This window comes from Ochotona curzoniae, unplaced genomic scaffold (genome assembly GCF_017591425.1).
Source record: "Ochotona curzoniae isolate NIBS_2020 unplaced genomic scaffold, NIBS_Ocur_1.0 contig_4792, whole genome shotgun sequence".
Classification (NCBI taxonomy): Eukaryota; Metazoa; Chordata; class Mammalia; order Lagomorpha; family Ochotonidae; genus Ochotona; species Ochotona curzoniae.
The window spans coordinates 7,071,169-7,086,950 of record NW_024466389.1 but is presented as its reverse complement, the minus strand read 5'-3'; the positions used below and the strand labels follow the sequence as shown (position 1 = coordinate 7,086,950).

At 57.5% G+C, this 15,782-nt stretch overlaps 1 protein-coding gene across 1 annotated transcript in view; it reads left to right on the top strand.

Moving 5' to 3' along the window:
- Nucleotides 1-4,981, top strand: part of DHRS3 (dehydrogenase/reductase 3) — a 29,965-nt gene extending 24,984 nt beyond the window's left edge. Inside the window, exons 5-6 of the mRNA XM_040987938.1 lie at nt 2,471-2,596; nt 4,456-4,981. Coding sequence (XP_040843872.1) covers nt 2,471-2,596; nt 4,456-4,540 — 211 coding nt within the window. The 3' untranslated portion in view covers nt 4,541-4,981. The remainder of the gene's footprint in view (nt 1-2,470; nt 2,597-4,455) is intronic.
- Nucleotides 4,982-15,782: the final 10,801 nt, after the last annotated feature.

The following is a 15,782-nucleotide window of genomic DNA, read 5'->3' as shown; positions in this document are numbered from 1 at the left end:
ACCAGCTCCGTGAGCCAGTTTTCTGTTGCTGTAACTGACTGTGCTTTGCTGGTTGGTAAACAGAAGAAATCTCTGTATTTCCGGGGACTAGGATCCAAGTTCAAGGGGCTTTTCCTTTTTTCTTTTTCCTTAAGAGGAAGAAAACGCCGGGGACAGAGTTTTCTTCCGTCTGCTGTTTCACCCCCTGAGACGGCAACAAGGGCGAGGTTGAGCCAGGAGCTAAGTTAGGTCCCCATGTGGGTGCAGGGTCCCAAGCACTTGGACTATCTTCTACTGCTTCCCCAGGCGCACAAGCGGGAGTCAGGTAGGAAGTAGAGCAGCCGAGTCTCAAACCAGAGCCCAGCTGGGATACCAGAGCCTCAGGCAGCAGCTTCACCTGCTACGCCCCAGCACCGACTCCCCTGGCTGGTTTCTTAATCCGTTAGTTTATGAAAGGAGCAGCTCATTCCTGCAACAGAACCTTCATGGCCCAGTCACCTCCCATGATCCCTCTGCCTCCCATGAGCACATAACTTTGGCAATGAACTTTGCAGAATCCTGGGAGTCACACATTAACACCACAGCCTCCAGGGATAGGGGTTAGTAATAGAAACCCCCCACCTCTGGGCTTAGATGAGCTCTCATGTGCGATTAGCCATGTCTGGCAAGTAGTGAGATGAGATGACTGTCACCTCTGCTTGGGCAGGCGCACCCTGAGGCGTGGCAAGAATACCACCTGGAAGAACGCTGCTTTCTTAACCAGCTCTGAGTCCCTGCACCCAGGCTGGGCAGCTTTTAGCACTGTAGGTGGGAGCCTGACTGGGACAAAGTTGGTGGGTTTGCCAGCAGGCTTGGCCAGTGGAGCCATCACCTCTTCCTGCTGCTCTGGGTGCTCATTGCACCCCTGTGTCACAGGCGCCACTCCTGGTGACAAGAGCTAAGACGGCTCTCATTCCCATTTTACAGATGAAGAGACTGAGGCTGCAAGAAGCACTGCCTCGCCCCAGACCACACATCTGAGCAGGCTTCATCCTTGGGTTTGTGCATTGTTAAAAGCTGTGGGTTTCTCATCTACCCATCCCTCCCACCACAGACAGCCAGGAGAGAAATCTTGCCAGCGGATACTGCTGGGAACCTTTGTGTCAGATGCCCCTGCAGGGGTCTCAGTGGGAAGCATCCCTCATAAGCCCACGGAGCCAGATTGCTCCATTCTGGTCTCCCCAGGTAGCAGGTGTGGCCACAGGGCAGCAGGAGAAGCCAGGCTGTCTGCCGCATGGTCAGGGCCCCAGTGTCAGGCTACCTGGACACGGTCATGTTGCAGATTCCTAGAGACTGCACACCCCCCACGCCACCCCAGGGTCATGAGGCTCTAGGTCTCTGTGACAGAGAAGGAATGCAAGGCCATGGGTGTGTTCTGGGGACCTGTAGGACTAAACTCCTGCCAGGAGCCCATGAGTGGCCCCTTGCTTGGGAATGACATCAGAGCCCATTGACTCATCACCCTTAATCTTGCCGGTGCCAGAGTGGATCACAGGCCCTTTGTGGGATTGGGGTCAGAGCCAGCAGCAGCAGCCCTGTACCTACAAGCCCAGGAGGGCAGGCAGAGCAGTGAGTGGTGGCCAGAGAATGTTCTAGAATTTGTGTGGGCCCATCTAAATCTTGGGTGTCCCACTTACTCTCTGGAGCCTTGGCCACCTTATCTGTAAGTTGCAGAGTATGACTCAGGCACAGGTCTGACACGTGGGGACTTTCACCATCATCTGGGTCCAGGATGCCTCGCTCATTCCCGCTCATTCAAACTCGGGGTTTGAATGACTGCATTGCAAAAATAGTTGTTAATCCGGTAAACAGGGCAGAAGGCAGAGCCCACCTCGGGATAAGGAGGACACATTTGGGAACTGGCAGATCCCATCCAGCAAGAATTTACCAAGCACCTGCCATGTGCCAGATGCTGGGTGCATAGCAGAGAGCGAGCCCAACCTGGCTTCAGTGTAGGGGAGACCTTGACAAGGGGACAGCAAACAAGCAAGGCCATGCTCGGCACACAGATGCCACCAGGAAAGTGAGCAGGGCAGGTCAGAGGTCATTGGGATGGACGGGGCTCAGATGCTCACCAGTTCCCACTGGGAGGAGAGGGCCTGGCTGTGGGAACTGCTGACAAAGGCCCTGGCAGGAGAGACATAAGGGGACAAGGACAGAAAAATGTGCTGGTCCCGCATGAGGAAGAGGAGGTCAGAGCCTGCAGGAGGGGAGGCTGCACTTGACCCCATGAGAGCCCCTGGCAGGTGTCACAGAATGGACCTCTTAGTGTGCAGGCTGGCGGTCCTTGGTTTCTTAAGGGAGACACCCTGCGAGCCGAGAGCACCCATTCGCCTCACTGAGGACAGGCCCGGGTTGCGAAGGCCCCAGCGTCAGCCGAGCTGTGGGGAAGCTTCCAGCAGAAGCACTCGCGTGGCCGGGGACAACCCACAGTGTGTCTTCCTGGGTTCAGGTTCCCAAAGCTCTTCCCGCCGCTGAAGCCGGAGACGGTGGCCCGGAGGACGGTGGAAGCTGTGCAGTTGAACCAGGCCCTGCTCCTATTGCCATGGACCATGCACATCCTCATCCTCTTGAAAAGGTATCTGGGGGCGAGCGGGGAAGGGGGCGCGGCCATGGCTCCTTTGAGCCCCGGCCCTGGTGGGGGAGAGCTGGCAGGGCGGAGGAAGCCTCCAGGATCCGTTAGTCTTGCCTGCTGTGGGCGCATCTGCCGCCCCAGATGGCTCTCAGCCTGGGGCTCTTACAGATCGCTGAGGAATGCCAAGGCCCTTTTTATTCTGGGAGTCATGGCTGTCACTGTGGCCTGAGAAACTGAAGCTAAGAGAAAAAGAAGATTCCAGTATGTATGTGTTGGCTTACCTGTATGGCTATTCATTCATAAGTAACAGTAGCAAATCTCTTATATTAGCATAAATGTACATTTTTATGACCCGAAAGTATATTTTGTCCAAAACAATACAGTAAGGAGTGGCAGTTAGAGAGGGAGAAAGAGAGAGAGAGAGAGAGCTCTTCCATCTGCTGATGAACTGACTCTACAAGCAGCTGCCAGGCTTAGGCAGAGCCAACCCAAAGCCAGTTCCAGGTGCTCCATCAGGGTCTCCCACAAGGATGCAAGGGCCCACACACTAGGGCCATCGTCTGCTTCTTTCCCAGGCCACTAACAGAGAGCTGGATTGGAAGTGGAAGAGCCTGGACCAAACTGGCACTCATAAGAGATGCTGGTGTCTCAGGCGGGAGCTTCACCCACTGTGCCACAGCACCAACCCCTGCTGATTTATATATCAGCATATCCCCATTGTCTGGTTCCGCTGAAGATACCTACATTCCCGTATCTGCTTCTTACTTTAATCAGCTGGCACGCCCTGTGATGTGTAGCCTCTGGAAAATTCTATCATGTGTGCATGAGAACCCCAAAATGAGAAAGACAAGCAACACTTCAGCATTATTGTAATAAGGGCTGGTCTCAGACCCCAGAAGAGATCTTGGGTACCCGAAGGATCCCTGAATCACCCATCACAAGACATGGCCACCCGGGCACCAGCAGCCTTCAGGGAGCTTTGCCTCAGGGGGGTTGACACCAAAGTCTCAGAAATTGCCGAGGCTCCAAAGTGGTTCAAACTGCATTGAGGAGGGGGCTTTAAGAGAGAGGCCGCCCACAGAATTTGATCAGCATTCTAGTCTAGTTCTTTGAAAAGGCCAAGTGCCGTGGTATAACGGGTTAAGCAGCTGCCTGCTCCAGCATCCTACATGAGCACCAACTCTAGTCGCAACAGCCCCACTTCCAGTCCAGCTCTCTGCTAAGCCTGGGAAAGCAGTGGAGGATGGCCCAAAGCCTCAGGCCCCTGCACCCGTGTGGGAGACCCGGATGAAGCTCTGGGTTCCTGGCTTAGGTCTGGCTCAGACCTGGCCATTACAGCCATTTGAGGAGTGAACCAGCAGATGGAAGATTCCCTAACTCTGCCTTTCAAATCAATAAAATAAATCCTTTAAGTGGGGGAAGGGCACAGAAATGAAGAGATAGAAGGAGAGTGCCCATCCCACAATGCCCTCAACAGCCAGGGCTGGATCAGACGGAAACCAGAAGCCAGGAGCCTCATCTGGCAGAGCCCAGGTACCATTCAGGAAGGCAAGGTCCTCTCGCCCCGTCACCTCCCGAGGCCCCACTCCCAACACGTGCCAGGGCATTACGTTTCAACGTGCACTTGGGGACCCAGCGCCTCCAAACTACAGCACGTGCCGGGATCACGGCCTGGGGCATCTGTGCCCCGCCCGCTCCTACCTGCACAGAGTTCATCGGCTGACTTGAGAGCCTTTGCCCTGGGGGGGTGGGCATTGGGCTCTGGGGGGGAAATCCTGGCATGTGGCTCAGAGAGGGAAGAGGCCCGAGCCCCCCGGCCCAGGCTGACCGTCTGCCGCTTCCCTCCCCATCCCCGCCCCCAGCATTCTGCCACAGGCTGCGCTGGAAGAGATCCACAGATTCTCAGGAACTTACACCTGCATGAACACGTTCAAAGGGCGGACATAGAGCAGGAAAAGAGACACTCGGAGAGCTGTGGGGGAGCCTGAGGCGGCCTGGGCACCTGGGCACGCGCCCACGCGCCTGCCCCTCGACACACTGCTGCTGGGTGAACAGGACTGCTCCTGTCACCAGGGAGGAATCCGGCCACCCACGCCCAGCCTGCCCCAGGACCTTTGCACAGGACTGACGGGTATAACTGACCCCCATGGGGTGGCAAGAGACCAGCCAGCAGCCGCCTTGTCACTTTGGTCCATTTTTGAGTCTGTAGAGTCTGTCGTTCAGTTGCTTCTCGGCTGTCCCCAGCATCAGCAGTGTGCAAAGACTGTTTCTGGGAGCTTCTGTCCCCACACACATCTGCCTTCCCCTTCAAAATCCACCCACCCGGTCATCAACCTGCTGCGCAAACTGGTTGGAAGGCAGGAATGATAAATAAAAAGTTGGCTTTTGCGAGTGTCTTGGTTCAAGTCCTTGGGGGCAGTTGGGAGGAGACCAGCCCTAACCACAGAACCCCATCTTGGCAAAAGATACTTGATCGGCTCAGGGTCACCAGCGGCCGGGAGTAGATGAGGGGACACGGTGACACTGGAGCCCAGGGCAGAGGGAAGCGCCTGGTTCTTGCCTGGCTCTGCCAAGGCCCCATTCCAGATGTGACCTCCACGAATTCGTCTGCAGTCAGCTGGCCACAGCACCACCCTGGTCCTGCCCTGTGCCACCAGCCAGCGGCCACCCAACTGACGAGCACCTGCTGGCTGCCCAGCACACACTGGGTGTTGTGAGCGGAACAGGGCCCAGAAGCCCACTCTGTACCACCACGCAAGATACCCGGGATGTGGCTTAGATACCGCACGGAAAGGCAGGCACCAAGGGGTGCAAGAGGCCCTGTGTCCCCTGGGTTGCAGGGGACACAGGGGAACTAGCAAAGCAGGAGAGATTCGTGGCTCCCTGGATGTTGGGTGGTACACTTGCAGCCAGTTTCCATAAACCTAACTTTGGCTGGCAGCGGAGAGGTGGTACGGGCTTGGAGAGGGGAGCAGGCAGGGGTTCCCCAGGGACTAGGGTGAGGTCAGCAGCCTGAGATTTTCCTGGGTCAGGCACGACCCTGCCCCAGGTTGTGCCCCAAGCACCAGCCTCAGCTCCAGCCAGTACCTGTCCAGTCCAGATGAGGAAGCGTGGCAGAGAAATGTACAGGTGTCTGCCCGAGGTGGTGCGGCATCCTCTCCAAGCCTGTTGCCCCCCAAATCCTCAAAACCCAGCCCTGCTCTACAGACAACCCCAGCTACGCCGACTCTCAAGGGTGCCCAGCAACAAAGGGTTCTGTTCTCAGCGTGTCACCTGTACCCTGGGGGAGTCAGGGAGACAACCCAGGAACAGGCCTTGGCACAGCTCAGCTGCTGCAGGCACCGCACACCGGAGTTTCCGCGGGAATACAGTGTGCGTCACGTCCACTCATCAGCCAACCCCAATCTTGTGACCAACCCCACCCTGGGCGCCACAAGAACCCTAGTCCCATTGGTAGGGCAGCTGGCAGTTTTGAGTGACGGTGCAGTCCAGTAGCTGCAGGAGAGGAAGAGTTCATGTTTGGGCCACGGATGGAGGAGAGTGACCACCAAGACTGAGACCCAGCATGATAGCTCAGTGGCTAAATCCTCACCTTGCACATGTCAGGATCTCGTAGAAGCACCGGTTCATGTCCCAGCTGCTCCACCTCCCATCCAGTAATCTGCTGGTTGCCTGGGAAAGCAGTGGAGGATGGCCCAAAGCATTGGAGCCCTGAACTTATATGGGAGACCTGGAAGTGGCTCCTGGCTCCTGGCTTTAGGTCTGCTCAGCTGTGATCATTGCCGCAATCTGGGAAGTGAACCAGTGGATGGAAGATCTTTCTGCCTCTTCTTCTCTCCATAAATCTGATCTACCTTTCCAATAAAAATAAATAGATCTTCAGAAAAGGAGAGAGACTGACGATTGTGGGCACACACCCCATTGTGACCCTGGCAAAGGAAGCCCATTTCCCAGATGGGAATACAAAGTAGGAGTTGGAATCGGGCATCTGCTTCCACTCATACCTTGCTTCCCGGCACCTCACTGGGACCTTCCTTCTGACCCTAAGGACAGGTGCTCAGCCGTGCATTCCCATCTCTGTTGTTGCACCATGGCCTGGCTGGGGCCCCGGTGGTGGGGCCTGTCTCTGAAGAGATAGGCTGGGAGGACAGAGGAGGGCCAAGCGGGCTCCTGTTGTTAGACTCCTGTTGTGCCCCGAATTATCTCACCATCCTTGAACCACAGGTAGGCAGGGTGTTAGGGACACTGCAGGCCTTCAGGCCGGGAGTGAGTGAGGATCCCTGCGCTCTGACCAAGCACGGAGGGAGCAGGGTTCAAGCACACCTCTCCAGCCCCTCCCAGTGCTGCTGGACCCCCCGGAGGCGGCTCTGGGGCAGAGGGAGGCCTGGACCCACCCCACTGCTTCCCATCCACCAGGAGCTTCCAAATCTTTCTGGATCTTTTCCCAGAGGAGCAAGGGAAAGGCCTTGGGCAGATTCCCAAGAGGCCGCATTCTCACCCCTTGCTGTGATGGCTTGCCGGCTGCCTGGAGAGTGAGCGTGCAGAGCTAATTATGTTGCTGCAAGCTCAGCCGAGAGAGAGAGAGAGAGAGAGAGAGAGAGAGAGAGAGAGATTGAGAGAGAGAGAGAGAGAGAGAGAGAGAGAAACTGAGAGAGATACCGGGCCTCCTAGCCCCAGACAACTGGATCGGGGGTAGGCATGGAGACCATGAGGCACCAGACCCAAGCCCCATCCTGGCCCCGTCCCCAGCGCTCGAGACCCTGCAGTGAGGAGCTGTGTCCTGGGGCCAGCGTCCTCCAGGAAACAGCTTCTCATCTTCCCGGGCCAACATGATGGCCGGGAGGGCTCATTGCAGAGGGTCGTGTGGGAGCTGGGACCACCTGCACACAGCACCCCTGCTTCGGACAAAGCCGGGAGGTAACACGTTTCTCACAGTGTCCAAGCCCCCGCAGATCCACCCCTGAGGCCCAAATCCAACCCGGACCCCAGCAAAGGCCAGCAGACTCACCAGGATGTGAGGGTCCCAGGGTCTGGAGTTTCATGTCCCACCTTTGCCACCTCTTGGGAAGGACACACCTTTCCTGCCCTACAACATGCAAGTGATGCCATGCCACCTTCCAGGGCTGAGATGAGCATTCAGAGGGAGCCAGACATCGGAAAGTTCTAGAAACTCAAGGGATCAGGTGCTGGCAGAACCCAGCCAAGGACCTGCACGCCCCAACTCCACCCTTGGGGTGCCTGGCATCACCACCAGGGTATGGCTTCCTTCATCCTTCACATAGCTCAGACAACCCCAGCATGGGTGGTGGGTGCTAGGGCACAGGGCCCCCAGCAGGACATGCAGAGCTTCCAGGGGCCAAGGGTTTGCTGCCGCTCCAGGGCACAGCCTTTGTGCAGGACAGGACAACCGCAGGGCACTTCTCTGGCACCTCCCATCACTGGCAACTCTGCACACCCCCTCCTTCTGCAGCGCCTAAGTGTCCCGGTGGCTCAGGAATCCAGCCATTTGTCCCAAGGTGCTGCTGCTGGGCATGGCAGCATCAGTCTGCCCACCCCTCCTGGGGGCACCCCCATGGTGTGCTGGCCACCAGGAGCTCCTCCCACACAGCCCTGTCCCCTGCACCTTGCTGTAAGCACCGCTTCACGTGGCTTCTCCTGGCCAAGCTTCTGCATCCCTTCTGCTGGTCGGGCATGGTTGTCAAATTTTTGTTGCATATGCAGGAGACAGCTCTACGGAGATGGAACTTACACACCACAGCACCTGCCTGATGAAGTGTGTGGCTCAGCGGTCCTGGGGCTCACTACACCCCCGAGCTGTCCCTGTGTGCCCCCAGCTTTGTACCTTGGCCAGCACCAGCCGGTCTGCCTGCGGCCTGGCCTGCCAGGGACCCGTCAAGTCACACAGTGGCCGCCTCTGGCGACTTGCACTCACCGGCTGTGCGCAGAGCCCCCCTATGTGAAAGCATGAGTCAGATACCGCCCTTTCTTGCTGCCCCAATGGTATGGTACTAGAACCATTCACCACTCCTTTCCACTTCTATTGGTGTCTTTCGTTTTATTTGCAAGACACTGAAATGTGGACATTGAGACAGACGCCCACCACAACCTGGGTGGAGCCATCCAGGACCCAGGAATTAGGGGCTCCATTCTGGTCTCCCTCGTAGGGGACAGGGACCTCCTAGAGTGTACATTAGCAAGAAGCTGAACCGAGCAGAGGGGCTCACACCACGCGCTCGGCTCTGGGTGTGGGTGTCGCAAGAGGCGGCTTACTGCTGCTCCCAGTGCCCACCCCATCCATCACTATTTTTAATAGTTTACTTAAGGGACTTGCACAGTGGTACAGCAGGCTAATCCTCAATCCTGTGGTGCCGTCATCCCATGTGGGCGTCAGCTCAAGTCCCAGCTGTTCCACTTCTGATCCAGCTCCCTGCTATTGTGCCTGGGAAGGCAGCAGAGGACAGCCCAAGGCCTGCGGCCCCTAAACCCACTTAGGAAACCTGGAAGAAGCTCCTAACTCCAGCTTCGGATCAGCTCATCTCTGGCCATTACGGCCATTTGGGGAGTGAACCAGCGAATGAAAGACCTTCTCTATCTCTCCTCTCTCTGTAAACATTTGCCTTTCAAACAAAAAAGTTTTTTGAAAGGCAGAGTGTTGGAGAAAATGGAAAGGTTGAAGCTCTTCACTCTGCAAACACCATAACCAGCAAGTCTAGGCGAGGCCAAAGCCAGGAGCCCAGAGCAACTGGGATTTGTACAGAACGCTCGATACTGCGAGTGGTGGCTTAACCTACTGTGCCCTAGTACTGGCCTTCCAATCTTTTTTTTTTTTTTTTAAGGCTTATCTTGTTTATTTGAATTCCAGAGTTACAGAAAGATAAAGGAAGAGCTGAAGAAACAGAGATCTTCCCTCCACTGGTTCAGTCCCCCAAATGACAGAGCTGGGCCAGGACACAGCCACAAGCTTCATCCACATCTCCTATGTCAGTGCAAGGACAGCCTTTGCTGCTTTCCCAGGAGCAGTAACTGGGGGATGAGTCGGAAGTCGGGACTCGAACTGGCACCCTTATGGGATGCCAGCACTGCAGGCAGCAGCTTAACTAACTGTACCACAGCGCTAGTCCACAGTCACCATTCTTGAGGGCTGTTGGGGGCGGTGTTTATTCCCTGCTCCATCCAGGTCTGTCTCCTCCTCCACACGGTACTCCCGGGTAGGCCTGGCCCACTCCTCTCAGTAAAGGCTTGCTACAGGACAAACCCCAGTCACTATTGCTTGTCAGAGGAGGAAGACACAGGCTCGCCCTGTCCACACAGGTGCTGAGTAGACAGCTGACACTCCAAGGTCCCCCACATCCAGAGCACTAGGCCCCCTTCCCACCTGCTGTGCCACTACCCTCCCACATGCTCCCTGAGCCCAGCACAGCACTGCACCCCTGGGTGGGGGCGCTTTGCTATGGGTTCCTACACCCATGTTTCCTCCAGCTCAGTGCGGCCCATCCCAGGGTGGGACCCTTCCCTGGCTGGAGCTGTCCTGGGGGGGTGCTGTGGCTGCGGGGGGCCAGGGAGGCAGTGGGGGGAGGTGGTAAAGAGGAAGTAAGTGATTGCCCTGGTCCCTGCTCACCTGTTGTCCCTCCCAATTGTGACAACCAGGAGTGTCTGGACATTGCTAAGTATCCCCTTGGGAGACCCTAGGTCTACGTGCATTTTCTGGGGTGTTTGCAACACGCATCCTATGCGGATATCTAGGAGAGTGAGGCTGGGGTACCGAGCAGAGCGGAGGATTGGGGGGCAGGGTGGGACTCTGTCCCCATCCCCCACCTGGGTCCCAGCCCCTTAACCCCTGGAAGGAGGAGCCAGGAGTTTAAGATGCTCCCTCCACCCCTCTCCCCCGTCTGCTTCCCCCATCACGTGTCAGTTAGAAGCCGCCTTCGTGTCCAGGCCACCCTTCTGGCCAGTGACTAGCACGCCCCAGAATTTTCCAGAGTGCTTGACTATCCCCCCCTTCCAAATCCTTCTCATTCTTCTAATTTTTCAATGTGCACAACACAGAGGCACTCAGGAAGCCAAGCTGGGCTTGTTCCTTGGGCTGCCCGCTGCGATGTAACTGGATCCCGCCTGGAAAGGTCCCTGGGGACCAGGGCAGAGCCCTAGCCTGGCCCGGCCCAGCAGTGCAGCGGGAGGTGAATGCAGCTAAGATGCTCCCCTGGGTTCCCTGGGCATGAGCTGCCTGCTGGGGCTGCTGCTTGCCCACGCTGGCGGAGGCGCCTAACCGGGAAAGGCTGGGATCCCGCAGCCTGGCTCCAGGGAGCCCTGAATTTAATATTCACCTGCACGGAACTTCCCGGAGCCTCAGGTTCATCGGCTGCAGGATGGAACCAGATGAGGACTCTGGCAGGGTGCTTAGTGCCAAGCGATAAATCCATAAATCTACAGGATTACATAAGAAAATCACAGGGTGCTTAGGATTTTCCCTGGTGCCAACATTTTACAGGAAAACCAGCCAGAGAAGGAGGCAGCCATCTTCCCAGAGCCCACAGCACAGCTGGGAGGGAAAATGCTGGGATTCGAACCCAGAGTCCAGCAGCTGCTCCACCGGGTTCTTCATCCCAGGTTTGCGTCAAGACGTGGGTGGAACCTGCACCCCGTGATCCCCAGACCCAGCCTCTTCCTGCCGAGCCATGCCAATGTCACAGCCAGATCTGGCGAGCTGATGGCACCTGCACCCTGGGACCCTCCTGTAAGCAGGCAGGGGTCAGCCCTTCTCAACTAACTATGGCTCCACAGAGGGAGCGATATGCCCACCTCTGCCACGGCCTGGCCCATCCTCCCATGGTCTCTGTCCCTCTGCCCCTCATTTTTTAAAAAAGAAAAATGTATTTGTTTAGAAGGCAGGGTGACACACACACACACACACACAGATCTTCCAGCCACTGGTTCCCTCTCCAAAATGGCCAGGCTGGGCCAGGCTGAAGCCAGGAGCCAGGAACTCCATCTGATCGCCCACATGGGTGCAGGGTGCAGGGGCCCAAACACTTGAGCCATCCTCTGCACCCAGGCGCATTAACAAGGAGCTGGGTCAGAAACAGAGCATTCAAGACTCAAATTGGCTCTCTGCTTAACCCACTGTGTCACAATGCTGATCTCTCTCTCTCTCTCTCTCTCTCTCTCTCTCTCTCTGCAGCCCACAGGGCTGGGCACAAAGCCACGGCCACATGCGGACACTGCTCCCTTCAACCAATCCCCAGAGCCCTGAGGTGTGCCCTGCATTTTACCAGAGAGGCTCTGACCGGTGCCAACCAGGCTGACATGTGCTAGCCCCACTCCCGGGGTGCCCTTCCTGGCGGGAGCCCAGGCTGCCCCAGGGGGGAGGTGTCCCTAGCCATGTACAGCTGCTTCACCTCCCACGGCAGAGTTTCCAGAAAACACACGGAGATTGGGTTTCTCCGTCCTTCGTTTTCTGGATGCCTTTTCAATGTCTTGTTCCTCAGGATGGCAGCCTGGCCCGTTCGGCTCTCCAGCCTCACACACACACCCTCCCGGGCTCCAGGGCGGCAGACGGCGCCTTCCCTCCATGGGCTCTGGTCAGCTTGGGTTGTGTCATGTGTTCACGCAGAAGCTTATGATGGTGGCCAGAGAGTCCAGTGTTCTGAGGCAACAAGGAGCCCCTTGGCAGGGCAGCTGAGAAGGGCAGGAGGCTGCCCATAGGCCCAGCGGGGCACCCTGGGTTCCAGGGAATGTTCAGCAGCTGCCACCGCAGTGGCCTACAGTGGCCTCTCTGCTGGCCATGGGCCTTCCTGGTGATTGGCAGTTGGTCAACGTGGTGACAAGCAGTTGGCGGCACTGTCCCCCAGCAGTGGCCCTGCTTGATGGGCAGCCAGCAGTGTCCTGGGGGGCAGCTGGCAGCTTGCTGCTTGGCAGCCAGCCTGTCCTGTCTGGTGTCGGTCACAAGCTGCCCTGAGCCGAGGAGCCAGCTCCTCCCCCAGCCGGGTTTGCACTGCCTGGCCGATGTCCACCCCCTCTTGCATGAAAGAAGAAGATGGCGCCTGCGAGCCCAGGGCTGGTTCTGGAAAGCTTTTGTGCCCCCCTCCCCCAGGCAGGGGAGCAGGAGGTCCAATCCGGCAGGAGCAAGAGGCCAATGAGGCAGCAGTGCCCTCGGGGAGCCCGTGGCCTGGGGTGAAGGAATTCCAGAAATGTGGGAACCGGTGCCCAGTTTCCTCCTGCTCTGGACAGAACGTTCTGAAAGGCCCTGGGAGGGGAACGGCCGTGAACTTGGGTAGGAGCATGTCCTCACAGGGCCTTCAGCCATCAAGGTCTGGCCCTGCCTGCCCAGCTGGCAGGGGAACCCCAGGCGGTCAGGCAGGTGTGAGCTGAGGCCCCAGGTAGGGGGGGGCAACTTGAGGGGAAAGGCGATGGGGAAGGGCCTGCGGGTGCAGGAACCTGGGAGGGACTAGGAGCGTGCTGGGTTCTCACAGGAGGAGGTTGAAGGGTGAGTCCAGGTGGTAGGATGGAAGGAGGTGGGGAGCCGGCCAGCAGCCCAGAGAGAATTGGGGCCACTGGAACTGGAGGGCAGCTGGGGGCAAGGGCAGGGGGGCTGGGAACCCCTGGAGCTGGGCTGGGAAGCCTGAGCAGACGGGGGTGGGGTGGGCGTGCCCTCGCTGAGGGACTGGGTGTGTATCTAGCCAGGTGGAAGAACCAGGAGGCCTGGCTCCTGTGCAGGTGGTGGCTGCGTGCCCCTCGAGATGCACCCTGAGCCTCGAAGGCAGCCCAGGTGGTGGGGCTGGGAGCTCCCACTCTGGCTGCTGGGACCAGTGGAACCCCCCGCCCCCGAGTCCTGGTCCTGGCCCTGCGCAGCGCCTGCCCGAGAGCAGGCAGTCAGCTGCTAGGGTCAGAACCTTCATCTTCCAACTCCTGCTTCCAGACCTGGAGCTACCAGGCTGCGCCCCAGGCTCCAGCAAGCCCTGCCACTTCTTTCTCTCCATCCATCCTCCTGGGCTCTCACCTCTGCAGCCCCACACCCTCTGCATCGTCCTCCAGCTGGCTTTTAGTCTCCCACGTGCTGCTTGCTTGCAGGTTAGCCCACCAACTCCTCCTACACACACACACACTGTCCAGGAGTTCTTTCCAGAACAGCCATCTGACCATGCTGCTCCCTGCCTAGAACTTTCTTTTTTTTTTTTTTTTTCTGCCCAGAACTTTCAATGGCTCCACATTGACTATAAAACCTGCAAAAGCTGAGCGGCTGATTCTGACCTGGTGCAGCCAATACGTTCACAAATGTCCCCGAGCCAGGGGCAATTCTCTAGAACGGGAAGAACAGCCTCTCCCGACACCAGCATGGAAGGAAGCGTTTGTGTTAAAAATAGTGATAATCATCATGATTTTATTATTTGAAAGATAGAGTTACAGAGAGGGACTTTCCATCCACTGGTTCACTCCCCACAGTGGCTGGGCCTGGGAGCAGCTGAAGTCAGGAGCTCCTTCAGGTCTGAGGGGCAGAGGCCCAGGGGTTCTGCCATCCTCCGCTGCTTTCCCAGCAGCATTAGCACGGAACAGTCGGGACTCGAATCGACACCCTTATGGGATGCCAGTGCAGGCTTGCCATGGCAACATGTATCCTCAAGCTGCTTTGTTGTGCTGGAGGGCGGGACATGCGCGAGTGTGCTCGTGGACGCCGGCAGTGAGAGCAGTGGCACATGTCCCTGCTGTGGACAACCACGCGCAAAACCTCCACGGATACAGACAGGGCCAGGCATGAAGCCCCGCCCTGTGTCCGCTGCCATTCATGTGAAGTTCAAAGACGGGCGTGTCCGACCCACAGAGCCAGAAGTAACGCTAATGAACAGACACAGGCAGAGGAGACAGGACGGGACGGTCGGGACACAGCTGGACAAAGAATGGTTCTGACACCCTCAGCTGCTGGCTGCCCAGCTCTGTGTCCCTGGGAAGCCCATTCACTTCAAGGTGAGCACCCCCGTGTCCGCACAGGCGCTCCTGCACCCACACTTTAGCACTGATTCCGAAAGCTGGGAGGAAGGCTGCCTAGTACAGGAGGGTCCTCCAGAAAGTTCATGGCAAATGGGGTTAAAAACGAAGGATGCCGGTCTTGTGGCACTGCGAGCCAAGCCGCCACTTGCTGCACCAACATCCCATACCAGAGTGCAAGTTCATGTCCCAGCTGTTCTCATCCAACTCCCCTCTAATGCACCTGGAAGGCAGTGAGAGTTGGCCCCAAGGAGCGGGGCCCCTACCACCCACGGGGCAGACCTGGATGCCAGTCTCGGCTCCTGGCTTCGGCCTGGCCCAGCTCTAGCTGTTGCGAGTCTTTAGGGGGTGAGCCAGCAGATGGAAGATCTCTCTCTCTCTCTCTCTCTCTCTCTCTCCATGTCACTCCACGTTTCAAGCAAATAAATAAACCTTTAAAAAGTTAAGTATGTTTCAGCACAAAAATATTTTGAAATTCATGCCTAGTTTTTCCCTGCCATAATCCACATTTTCCATTAGCTTTTTGAAGAACCTACATATATACAATATAAAAAAACAATCCCTTACCCCAAACCAAATTGATCTTTTTAATTCTGCTTCCCCAGGAGCGCTCCGCAGCCCCTGTGTGGGCCACGGGAGACAGAGCATCCTCCACGTGGCCGTGTGTGCCTTCAGGCTGGCCCTGCACCCACACATGACTTTGGAGGGATTTTAAGCAAAAACTAAAGCGTGACAATGGGCGAGTGGACGTGCAGCCTGGTCAGCTTTGAGCTCATTGGCACTCAGCGCTCTCAATAGGGTGACCTGTCCCCACTCCCACCTGCCCCAGCCTGGTTGCTTGGCCATGACTGGGGCTCCCTGGCCAGCCTGACAACCAGTGCTGGGCCTGACCTCCCTGACGCCGCCGTCGCACAGGCCACAAGGGCAACTAAGACGGGTCTCCAGACAATAGCAGTGAAGGTCGGACGAGGGTCCAGAGGCCGCCGCGGGGTCTGTGTGTCCGGCTCCTGCCCAAAGCCGGGATGACAGATGGCCCGGAAGGCAAGGTCACTGCCTTGGGGGCAGCTGTGTGTTTGGCCAAGGCGGCGGGTGCGGCGCCTTCGGAGCCCAGCGGAAGTGTGGCCTCGGCCGGCGGGCGGGTGGGCTGTGTTTTGGTTACTAAAGATGGGCAGAGGGTCCGGGTCATAACTGACCGCCTGCCGCGCAGCCT